The sequence below is a fragment of the Telopea speciosissima genome, chromosome 7 (genome assembly GCF_018873765.1).
Source record: "Telopea speciosissima isolate NSW1024214 ecotype Mountain lineage chromosome 7, Tspe_v1, whole genome shotgun sequence".
Lineage (NCBI taxonomy): Eukaryota > Viridiplantae > Streptophyta > Magnoliopsida > Proteales > Proteaceae > Telopea > Telopea speciosissima.
Genome location: NC_057922.1, coordinates 58,752,361 through 58,764,864, shown reverse-complemented (window position 1 = coordinate 58,764,864; position 12,504 = coordinate 58,752,361). Strand labels below are relative to the sequence as shown.

Genomic DNA, 12,504 nt, shown 5'->3' with positions numbered 1-12,504 from the left:
GACCATCACACTTTCATAGCCATAATCTTCAGTTGCTCTCACTACAAGTAGTTTTTACTCTTACGGTAAGTAACCCTTTTCAAGCGACTCTACTCTGCTCCAAGGTTTTAGCCTAGCTGCAGGTAATCTTTTCTGACAACTTTCACTCTACCCCAAGTAACCCTCTCTTAAATAGCCCTTTTCATGACTTTTACCCATGACGTGGTGCCCAACTCTGATACCAAATGTTATGTACTTGACCGATACACCAAAAGTTCCAAAGTTAATGGAATGCTTTAAATCAAGTCCATTAACAAATCCCATACTAGATTAGCCCAATCTAGCGCCATACACTAGAGTAAACCCCATTAGGCACATAATAAAGAGATTGTCATTCAGGTTTAAAATTCCACTATAATGGAATGGGGTTCAGGTTGCCTTATTTAAAATTACTAAATTAGTCGACTGCACAATACACCTTGTCACTACATAGATATTGTAAAATTTATAAGGCCTAATACATATAAAGTTGGCCCTTCCTATGGCAATGACACATTTGATGCCATTTGCTATAATATGGTCCAGATTTGGCAGACCTCAATGCTCCCCTCCAATTGCATGTATTCTCAAAGCAATCTTTTTTCCAGTCCAACTCAAATTGAATCCAATATGACTCATTTAACACTCTCTGTCCCCAAAAATACCTCTTTACATTATCGAATAATGAAAGGTTTCAAAGTGAGTTATGAAGGGTGTGATGATTATGCAAATGTCAAGCTCCACAACTGTGCTCACGCATTGGTATCGATTGCGTACTCCACGTTCATAAATCTCCTTGCAGACTTTGTTTGTAACCAGATCCCTCCAAGGAATAACATGATTACGATGTTAGCAGAATAATCTTTTAGACATTAAATCTCTAATACTATCAAAAAAGGTAAGCGAAATACATTATTTGGGGGGGGGGGGGTAAAAATCAAAGTGCCTACCAAATGTACACACATTATTCTTGTTCTTGATTTCTGATCCACTTTGTTGCCACCCATTTTTCCCCTTCAATTACTGGACAGCTACCATGAAGTGATGTCTGCATGAGTTGTAAATCCAAGGCTAAAGATGAGGAAACTAGAAACAGAAATGCAACATTGTATAGTACGAACTGCTTCAACAGAAACAAGATCTTTTATCTTAGAATCTGTACTAAGTGAGGAAAGAGATGAATCATTAGAAAAGAAAAAGGAAAAAGAGAAAAAGATGGCATGATATTGACTTTCCTCCTCGTTCTATCTTGTAACTTACACTTACCCCCACTACATTCCATCTTACAGTCTCCAACAAAAAAGAAAGGAATAATGTTTTCTGTCCGAGAGCTTAGTGTACGTTAGTGATTTGCTGTGTCTATCTCTCTACTCTCTCCCTATGAAATGACATCTCTGGCCCCTTGTGGGGGGAGGAGAGAGATAGACTGAGGGAACGCTACGCTCCCACACAGAGAACTTAATCTCATAAAGAAATTATGACTATAGCAGACAGTGAAAGCAGATACAAGCACCTATAGACCAAATAGACCTGAAGGAACAAAAACATAAAGTAAATACAAGCAAGATAGAATCCAAAGTGCACAATAAGCTAAGGCCATACAAGAATCCTTAGCCTATGCATGCAGCATGCTCCCCACGGCTAATGCATCAACTAGAGTTGAAGATCATTGGCTTCCCATAGAAGATGAGATAAACTATGGTACTTTACTCATCAGACCATACCCACCACAAACAATGGACTACTCCTTGATCACTATGCTACAACAATAAACTTTAAGTCTTTGTATTCGGAACCAACAGGGAATTGCAACTTAAGTCACTTCAAATAGACACTTCTACTTAAGTCACATGGAGATATTACTCCAACCATCATGCTCCATAATACTATTATGTTAATAAGGGCCCTGAAATTATGACCTGACGTTTGGGATATTAATGGCATGCATCAATGAGTGAGGTCAAACCAATTCTAGAAATATAATATATTGGTCTAGAGCCCATTATCTGAACACAAATAATGCAGAAGTGGTTGAGGCTCATGCAATGAATACGCCGAAAACAGATCTCATTTACTTCTATTTTATCCCAAGGATACCAGGCTGCTATACAAGCAACCCCCCCCCCTCCTCCCCCACACACACACAGAAAAAAAGAACTCGCAAATAGAATAGAGTTATCCCTTGGCCCCTTGCCATCATAATTCAAAAACTCACCGGCAGAAATTTTGACAAGGTCAAGATGAAATAATAGAAGAATTAAGGAATTGGCAATATTTCAGTAGAAATTTCGGTGTTCTGCCGAAATTTCGACCTCATGTATCTTTCGCAGATTCGACTTCTGGGGGTCATGTTTATACACTGCTTCGAGAGTTACTTATGAGTTCTGCCTGTTTTGACTGCAGGAAGGAGAAAACCCCCTATTTTTTTTTTTTGCTGATTTTGGCCACCTCACCTCTACATATTGCTGGGGGTTGCCACATCACTCCAACGATATCATAGAGTTGGAGGAAAATGCATGTCGACACCATCGGTCCATGAGTGGACTTGATTCTCCTTGTCATAGTTTGCAGTATTACCCATTAGGATGGCCCAAGGGGGTCCCACTTTGTAGTTTGTACTCATGTATTTGTAGACAGTATTATATTGTTGGGACTTGGGTGTCTATATTACATGTACTTTGTACTACTTCATAATTAATCAATATTATGTTTCTTCATTCATGGTGCATAATTTACTTGTTTTACTTGTCTTTTCTGTCTTCTAACAACATGTAGAATAGGCTAATATTACACAAGGTATATAATAAGGTTCAGCGTATACTGCCAACCAAGGGTGCAAATCTAACCACTACTTTGTGTGACTTTTCTTGCAATATAAAGGTTTAAATATGTTTATATAGACCAAAGTAAGGTTTCTCTGAAGTATTGGAGCTTAATATAGCCATTTGCCCAAATGGGCAACTGAAATATACTGGAAAAAAGTCTGTTTTGGGGAAATTTCGCTCATTTCGGTCAGGCCAAAACAAGATCAAAATACGAGTTTTTGAACCATGCTTACCATCATAAGATGTACTTTCCTTCTCTATTTCTAGCCAAAGCTCTGAATTCTTTAATTTTCATGCAGATTTGAAATTCGGATCTTCCTTATTCTGATTTTCCATGGATCATGAGACAGACCATACAGGGCAGGCCTTGGTGCAACGGTAAAGGTTGCTCCATTGTGACCAACTGGTCACGGGTTCGAGTTTGGAAACAGCCTCTCTGTGAAAGCAGGGGTAAGGCTGCGTACATTATGACCTCCCTAGACCCCGCAGTGGCGGGAGCCTCATGCACTGGGTACGCCCATGAGACAGACCATGTTTGAACGGGATTCTGATTCTGTGATTCTAAAGAGATTCTAGAATCCCATTTCTCATCCTTATCTAAGAACCCACATAATCTGCAGATTCTGGACCTCTGGTATCTACTTACTGCCTTCAATAGTTACAGTGAGAAGCAACCTTTTACCCAAATTCCAAAATTGAAGCAATTCTCATGTTAGGTTCTTTTCTTTTTTTTGTTTTTGTGATAAATGGTATAACATTCTCATGTTAGATTACAAGTTCAGGTTGAAAGAAATGTGACGATCAACAACCTGATTCTGATTCTGGGCCATAGTTGTCACGGCATCTAGGCAACCCAAAGCGTTGGAGAGGGGTCAAAATCAAGTCGGCACCAATTAGGTGACCAAGGTGCCTGGACGCCCAGGTGACACCTTGACAAATCTGAGCCAGGATCCAGAATCAGAACCGCATCCAAATATTGGCCTTCGTGTTGTATTTTATCAGTAACAAGTGCAGCAAAAGACCTAATTTAAATACCAAGGCTATTGGACTTTACCATTTGGATATCATTTACTGTGGCAGTTAGTTTATCAATCAGCCATTTGCTTCTCCTTCCTACTTCTTAAGGGGTATGAAAATATCAAACAATTCAAGTTCTCACTTTATAAAGCTGTAATACTCTACTTGGATATTGATAGTCTAAACTTACGCAATGCCAACCTAGTGAGGGCCGGCTGTCTGAGGACAAGTAAGGGAAGGCCTGCTGGGCTTGCTTCTCATGAGATTGGGTGAGGGAATCGGAAAGGGGCTCATAAACCGGGGAATGGGCTTTGGGGCGCACGGAAAAGGGGAAGTGGATAGAGGGTGCTTCTTAGCTAGAGTTTGGGGTGTTTCAAGATTAGGTTGCATTATATTTCTCGCCCCAACCTCCCAAAAGGGTTCACTGTTCTTTGTCCGGTTTTTTACGGTCAACCTTTGGGATACTTGTCCTCTTTGCCTTTCTTCGCCTTGAGTCACCAATATCCAATTCCCATGACCAACTAAAGTTATAAGAGTTTCAGTTCTAATGAAAGGAAGGGATCCCTTGAAGCTAATCCCTGTCAACCATCCCTTTTGTTTCTTCCCTCTACTTCCTAATAGGTGCGGTGGGCAAAAAATACCAAAAAAAATCAAGAACTCAGAGAACCAGGAATGCTTTACTTTGATATTGAAAGACTAAACTGATTTGTAACCAATCAAGTCCAAACCTCCACCTTGATTTGTGAGAGTTTCAGCTCTAATGATATGTAGGAACCATTTACTGCAGTTGGAAGCTGGTCCTTACTCCTTATCAATCAGCTATTCTGGCTCTTCACACTGCTTCCTAATGGATGCAAATGATTCAACAATTCAAGATAACATGTAGAAACTTTAAGGCTCTACTTCAGTGCAAATTATGAGCCACCTATTTAGTTGGAAGCTGATCCCTATCTTAAATAATTAAGCACCCCTCCTATGTTAAGTTATGTACAATGTACCACAGGAGTATTTATGTCTAATCCACTGCAGCACTGTGGCAGCATAGGCTTAGGGTTCTTTGTTAGTAATCACGATAGGGGGAGTGTCCCTATTGTGATATATCTTTGGTTGTTTTAGTTTATTTCGTTTCCTTGTTTAGTTGTAATTCAGAGTTGTATCCTTAGTAGGATACCTACTAAGAATAAAACAGCTATTGGTTAGCTATTATATAAAGTACATCACCACGATAGACAAACAGTCCGAATCTATGGTGATTCAGCACATCCTCTCCCCATCGTTCTCTCTTTCTTCTCTCCTTTCTCTTCACAACTGCAGGTACTGGTTTCATCCCATCCTAAACTACAGGGGGTTTCAAGTCCTATCCAAACAGAGCTAATGTTGATCCTTCAATGAAAGACTGTTAAAATAGAGGAACACTTACCGGGTCAGTAGTACCATTCGGATACAATGAGTAAAACAGAAGTCCATCCCCTTGACGTGGCCTCACCATCAAACCAATGCACTCTTTGTAGTCATAGTTGAAGTCCATAAAACCATTCTGTAGGTTCAAGTAGAGATGACAGGTCACCAACTATATTAACACTGATAATGGGATTAAAAACGAAATAGAATGAAAGACTTCATACTTTCACCATATAATAATAAATGATACATACAAAATATTTTAAACGAAGTATTATATTACCTCAAAAGGAAACATGGTTTCCCCACCTTCTTTCACATCAGAGAGATACAACAAAAAGGAAGCAATCTGCACAGATTAGTGGAGTCCAGCAAAATAATTAAAACTCTTAACTATATACCATCCTTTTCATAAAACTCTTATTTATAGAAAAATAAGATTTAGAATTATAATTAATGAATTTAAAATATTATGTGCATATGAGAAAACTATCCACCTTTTATGATATTATTTAAAAAATAATTATGATCATTTTAGAATATTCATTGCCCTGATAATTGGTAACAAATCAAACATTCCACATAGCATAAAATTGAAATCCTAAGACAGGACATGTACTTGAATCTCCTAATGGCCAAAAGAATCAGGCCCTGTTTCATGCTCTAAGAGAAACTCCTTGAACTGCAGAAGAATATCTGATGATGTCGTGGAGTTCAGAAATAACATTAAGGGTTAAAGAACGCCACCCAGTCGTGTCCAAGGCGTGGACACTCCGCCTAGACCCAACTAGGCGTGAAATGACCACCCAGCCCCTGCCATGGTGCCTGGAATTTCTGCCTTGGAATGGGGGCTGGGTGGTCATTCCACACCCATCTGTGTCTAGGCAAAGTGTCCACGCCTTGGACACAACCGGTTAGAGTTCTTTATCCCTAACATTAAAATGACTAAGCAGAGATTTATAGAGTCCCCCCTCCATTTCCAACCTTAAAGGCAGAGATAACAACTAAGAACAGAACATTATGCAGTCCAACCAAGGTATACTTTAGTTATCCTTCAGAGACCAAATGGGAAAAGGTCAGCTCAGTCAATATATGTGATTGGAAGTTTTGCATTCCATCTTCCAAGAACAGGATCTACTTCACAATTTGTAAAAATAAATTGGAGTTTGAGTATGGATAGCCACTTAACTGCTTTTTTATATGTGTGTGTGTGTGTGTGTGAGGGGGAGGGGGTTAGGGGAGAGCATGGGCAGGCAAGTGGGAAATGGTATGCATAACCCGATTCTGGTTTTTACATTATGGCACCTACTACAGTTATTCGAGAACAATTTACGAAAATCAGTGCAAGAATTGAGGATGTTTAGCAAGATATAAATGCTAGCCGATTAAGGAATCAACACAACTGATGCAATTCCTTGAGAGAGTCGAAACAAGCACGGCATACAATCTTTTATGCAGAAACAAAATGATAGTTGAGAGAAACATAAATCTTATTACAATAATAACCAATTGAGACCTATCCTTCAATTAATATGTACCCTTTGACTTTTTTGTGGGCCATATTCAGCTGGGTTGAACGCATCGTAGTGAGAATTATACCTCTGTCCAATCTCGTAACGTAGGACATTAAATGCCTGCAATATGGTGATCAGGCAAGTTTAGAATTGCCATGAAATAAAAGATTAACTGCTTCAAAACAAAATTAAAAAAACAAATAACTCAAATATCACAAAGGCAAAACAAAAAGAAAATGAAAGATTATTGTCCTACCATTAGCGACATGTGACCATTAAGAGATAAGCTATGGGAGACTTCAGTAAATTACATATTAATCCCTTGGGACCTGACTCTGTAAGCTATAAAACTAGAAAACTGTTTTCCATCATCAAAAGAATCTTCAGAAAAACTAGTGATCCATTGGCCACCAGATAAAAGAAGTGAAAAAAACAAGAATCATTCAGAGAGGCAAGTAAATCTCTAGTTTACTTCTATGTACAAGTATGCTTAAACAGAAGGTCGGATTTGCCTAATCAAGAACCCTTAACATAAACAAAGCTGTAAATGCAATGAATTCCTTTTGTTTAATTACTCGAAAAACTAATCAACCTCCCTAATTGGAGGAAGTCAATCCCTATACGTGGGACATAACTAATAATCAACTGATCCAGAACAAGGAACCCACAATTCAAATAATCAACTTTCCCATCATATTTGGAGGGTTCAATTGCACACTACTCTCCAAACAGACTTATCCTAGGACAATATTTGTGTCAACAACAGATGGAAAATATACATTAAATCAGAAAACAAGTCCAATTGCTTAAAATATTGGGATACCTAATGTTAAAGAAGTTCTTATTTCTTGACTTTTAAATCATTTTCAGACGCTTTATTCTGCAATATGGAAGAATCCCAATGACCTAGGGAAGTTCTCTGTTGACGTTACTGATCGCCTTTTTAGTAATATATGCTTAAGTAACCCGTAGTTTTTTCGTTCTGGTAAATAACCACTACCTATTTGACTAAATCAAGATACAAACCTGCTAATAAAAGGGGGTGGTTGAGTGGGGCTACCAATGTTTCAAATGCCCTCAGGCTGTGATTCGCTATAGCATACGACTGAAAATTAAGCCTTACTCTTGATAACCACTTTCAGAGGCTCCAAAAGGACACAGTAGAAGCATCAATGAAACCTTTGAAACCATCTAAAATTTCTAGCAGTTGTAGTCCTTAAGAATTTATCCCTTGTGAGTTTAAAACTTGCATAACGATACGTAAACTAAAACAAAATTTTCCAGGAAAAATACAAAGAATAAAAAAAATATGACCCTTGCTCTGAGAAATGTAGCTCCCTTCATGTGATAACTGCAGTTTCAATGTATATAACACTATAAGATGGAAATAATAGAAGTATAACCCCAAAAATTCATAACTATCTGACTCAAATGAGCTTAAAGCTTCAGAATTTATTGCATTGCATTTTTTCTCCTTCTAAATAAATGTTTTCCTGTTACTTGATATAGAAAGTAAATACATAAAGAGGTCCATGGTGGGGTTGTCTACAAAGATAATGTTTTATATTTAGTCTTTCCTCTCTGCCCCTCACCAAAGGCACTTCTACTCCATCCCTAGGAAGGAGGCGGGGTGGAAACCAACCACAAAATGATACAAGTATAATCATTTTTTATTTTTATCTTTTAACAGCATACCTCTCCATGGCTCTTTGGAATCATTGTAACCCTTGCAATCTTCTGCTCAATGATGTCCAAGATTCCAGTTTTGTCGTTTGATGCACTGATAAATGTGCCTGAACTGTTGGCCCAAAAAGAAAAAAAGAAGAAGCAAACAGTGATTAATTTCATTGAATTCAAAAATCAATAATATATTATAAATATTCATGAATTAAGGCATTATATTGAAATTTTGACTAACACTCAAACTTGACTTCCTAGAATGACCCTAGGAGACTTAAGTGAATAAAATTCAAAAAAAGAACAAAAGAACAAAAGAAAACAGAAGGGAAAAGGCAGGGCTTAGAAGACGCAACAATATCATGGAAATAGGAAGAGAAGACTCTCACCAAGTACTGAACAGAGAAGACGATCAAAAGAAGAAAAATAATCTCAACATGAGGCTAATCCATTCAAAGTGAAGCAAAACCATTAAACATTATTGTACTAGACAGATGGAGTTGCAACAACAGCAACAAGAAAAAAAAGTAAGGGGGAAAACATACAATAGGCTAACTACCTAGATATTGAACCAAACCCACAAATCCCTAAGATCAAGTAAGAATTCCTTTACATCAATAGAGTTCAGAAGATCCCTAAAGTTAACTACCATCTGTTGCTTTTTTAACATGTTACAGCCGTTTATGGAATAAATGCTAAGCAATGATAATGGGGAACACCCCCCCCCCCCAATTCATTTATCTTGGAAAAGATTCCAACTACCAGAAAGGTGTCTGCTACTATGGAGAATGAAGTTACCTTGTCCTAATTCCCTTGGTGTTCTCCGCAGTTTCTCCTTTCCGCAAAGCTAAGGTTGATGGTCTAAGCTTAGATTTTGCCATTTTTATTATGCTTTGGCATTGTTCTGCAGTTGCAAATTTAGGAAAATATAGTGCTCGAGGCTTCCAGCTTAAAACCTGCACTCAAAATTTTGGATGACACATCTATTAAAAAGAAAAAAAAAATGAAATATTAGAGAGTAAAGAAAGAAAGGAAAGAGCATCGACTAAGTTAAGAGGAGGCAATCTTCTGCACTAAACATAACAGCAAGACCAAGGCAAGGGAAAATTTTGAATTTTTTTTACTATCATATACCCTACTCCAATGTTGCTTGCATTCCTCTATTGGTCTCTCCATTTGATCCCCTTGCACCCGTTCTTCCAGCAGAAAAAAAGAAAAAGAAAAAATGGAATGAAGTATCATAGGAAGTACTTCGTGCAACTGTTTTATCCCCAGATGTTATCATATTTTTGTTTCTCCCCTAGCTACTATATATTTCTTCTTAAATACTACAGTCCATACCTGTATTCAAATCTTTTCATCAGCATTTCTTTTTTCCTCCAGCCTCACTATAACATCTTTCCATTTTATCCTCTTTTTTTTTTTCCATTTCCTCTCTCAACTCCAATCATTTTTCTGTTTAATTTTTTTTTTTTCTGGTCTCAAACCTAATAAATCTAAAGTCCAAATTCCACCAACAAAACATCTTACAGAACTTGCTGGATATAAGATTATGACGCAGAAAAATGCAGAGAGTAACCACATGGGTCAAAGGAGTAATACAGAACAACTACTTCAATAAGTTCTCAGTATGAGATTGAGAACCAAGAAATTTCTACCATAGAGCATGGTGGACTAGGGCATTGAGTTCTTTAGGTCACGAAATTCCAGAACATACACAATAAAGCGTAGCCATATCCTTGCTACAGGAGGAGGGAACTAGGTTAGCCATAAGAGTACAGGATTTCACCATCAACAAGAAAAGATCAAATCAGGAGAAGCAAACAAACAACAGCACAGTCGCTGCCTGCCAAACTGCAAGTACTTCTCTTCAACATCTCCTTGATATCACGAAAAGATATCAATCATGAAGTATTTCAAACCATGCATGATGAACCCCGTGGCCCCATCTAACGGCTGCGTGCATCTTCCAAAAAAGAGATTTGAGAGTAGTTCAGAGTTTCTTTGGGCCCCTTGGAATACAAACAATAGGAAGAATGTCCACTCAACACAGAGTAAATATCAAATTCATAATACCGTTACTCTGCTTCAAACTCTAATTAATGTCAAGTGAACGAGTCTATCAAATAGAATCTCCCCCACCCCCCTCTTTCTTCTATGAATAACTCCGGGTCTATTTGAACTGCTTTAGGGACGCATTCACTAAAAAATGAAATTAACTACAGCTCCCCTCCTTTTTTTTTTATAAGCAAAAGAAGTTCAACAAAGATACCCAAGGATTTTACAATCCGTTCTCAAATTCAGAAGGAAAGAGTACACAGAGTAAAAGTCATTTCTGATCCACTATTGCAACGCAAGAATCCTATGCATATTCAGTTCTGTATTAATTAAGCAGAAGAGCAAACAACAGTATATGAAGTTCAAACCTCAAGGAAAGAGACCAAGCACCTGATAGGGTATAGAGGCAATCGAACTTTCTCCAGTCTCTCCTTGCGGCATCGGAATGTCCCCTGTCTCCTCGTCGACTGATTCAAGTAACCTCGGATTCGTCCGGACGCTAGAGATATCCTGCAAAAAAGCAATCAGAAAGCAGCAGAAGCCAGATCGAACAATGGAATAAACACAAATTCGACGAAGAACCGAAAAAAGAGCTCATATATCACCTGAGAGAGGAGCATGGAACCAAAAAATCCAGCAAGGAAGAAAACGATGCATGAGAGGAAGACAGCTGGCAGACCTAGCTTCGTTGTGGGAGTCCAGACTCCTTTATTCTTGGTTTTCATCTCTAAATCCGCAGAACAAATAATGCTCTGCTCCTTCTTTGCCTCTATTTTCAAAGCTCGTCTCAATAGAAGCTCCACTGCTTTTCTTCTTAATCTTTGTTGCCGGTAGTTCTTCTAGAGAATGTTCATAATCAGAAAACCAGTAGAAATTTCTGCAGAAGAAGACTGAAACGGCGGATGATTTCTCTTGCTCGTGTAATGGAAATGATCTTGAACCTCTCTGGCAGGAAATATGGAGATTTTGAGCAGAAGGTCAAGAACAGGAGTGTTTTAGTCAAATTCCAAAAAACAAAAAAATTAGCAAATGCTTTTAGGAATGTAATAATTTTTCTCCGAAATGAGGTTTTCGTTCAATAACGCCAAAGGTCAACTTTTGAGCAGAAGCGCAGGTGCTTTCAGGGCCTTCCCTCAGGCTCTCCACCGTCGAAGCGAAGAAGGGAAGGCGTGGGATTGGGAATAATTAATGCGCGTGAGATCCAAGTACCCAATTAACCAAGGTTTAACCCTCGCGAAGCGGCGGACAACAGCAGTAGTGCATGGATAATGGATTACCCACCCGTGCATATATTACCTAGATTTTTTATTTTTTATTATTTTTAATTTTTTTTTGGAGAATTGGAGAGCTTTAATAGGGGCGGGCCGCGGAATTGTTCTTTTGCCAACAGAGCTGACACCTCGGAGTCCACATTTAAGCCTCGTGGTGGATAGATTCTCATCCACCGTCGCTTAAAGAAAACTTGGGTTCTTTTGACCTTTGTTTTTATTGTCCTTTACTTTCTTTCCAAAAGTTAAGTGGATCCTGTTTCCTTTCACCCCTGTAGGGGCAGGTCAGGTAGGAGAGAGTGGGAATGGGTATGGAGAGGGTATTTTGGAACATAACAAAATCCTAGGATGGTGGGTGAACCATCCTCTGCGGGTAGAGGAAAACTTTGCCCAAACTTATACAATGAAGTATTCAAAAAAGAGAAAAAAAAAAAAGGAAAAATTTCACGGATTCCCCCGTAAGTATACAATATATCACAGACACCCCAAACTTTATCAAAATATCAAACTTCCCCTTGACGTTAAGCACAGTTAACACATGTGTTCGTAGAAATCCTATTTCTATAATTTTTGTTATGTATCTAGTACCATATTGCTTCAGCTGCCACCAACAAGGGGCTCATCCCAAGGCCTCAACCCTGGCCCGACTCAACCCGGACCTTGACCTTGATCCCGGGTTTGAAAATTTCAATCCTAAGCCGCCCTCAGGGTTGAAAAATCCAATCC

The 12,504-nt window shown here is 38.5% G+C and overlaps 1 protein-coding gene across 1 annotated transcript; it reads right to left on the bottom strand.

The window, feature by feature from the left end:
• Window positions 1–912: 912 nt before the first annotated feature.
• On the bottom strand, window positions 913–11,457 carry LOC122666842 (probable prolyl 4-hydroxylase 9). The gene is made up of 8 exons (XM_043862933.1): window positions 11,116–11,457; window positions 10,901–11,020; window positions 9,251–9,408; window positions 8,471–8,573; window positions 6,800–6,895; window positions 5,545–5,610; window positions 5,281–5,397; window positions 913–1,066 (listed from the first exon to the last, which is right to left on the bottom strand). The coding sequence occupies exons 1-8, from the start codon at window positions 11,233–11,235 to the stop codon at window positions 983–985; spliced, it is 864 nt and encodes a 287-aa protein (XP_043718868.1). The 5' UTR covers window positions 11,236–11,457; the 3' UTR covers window positions 913–982.
• Window positions 11,458–12,504: the final 1,047 nt, after the last annotated feature.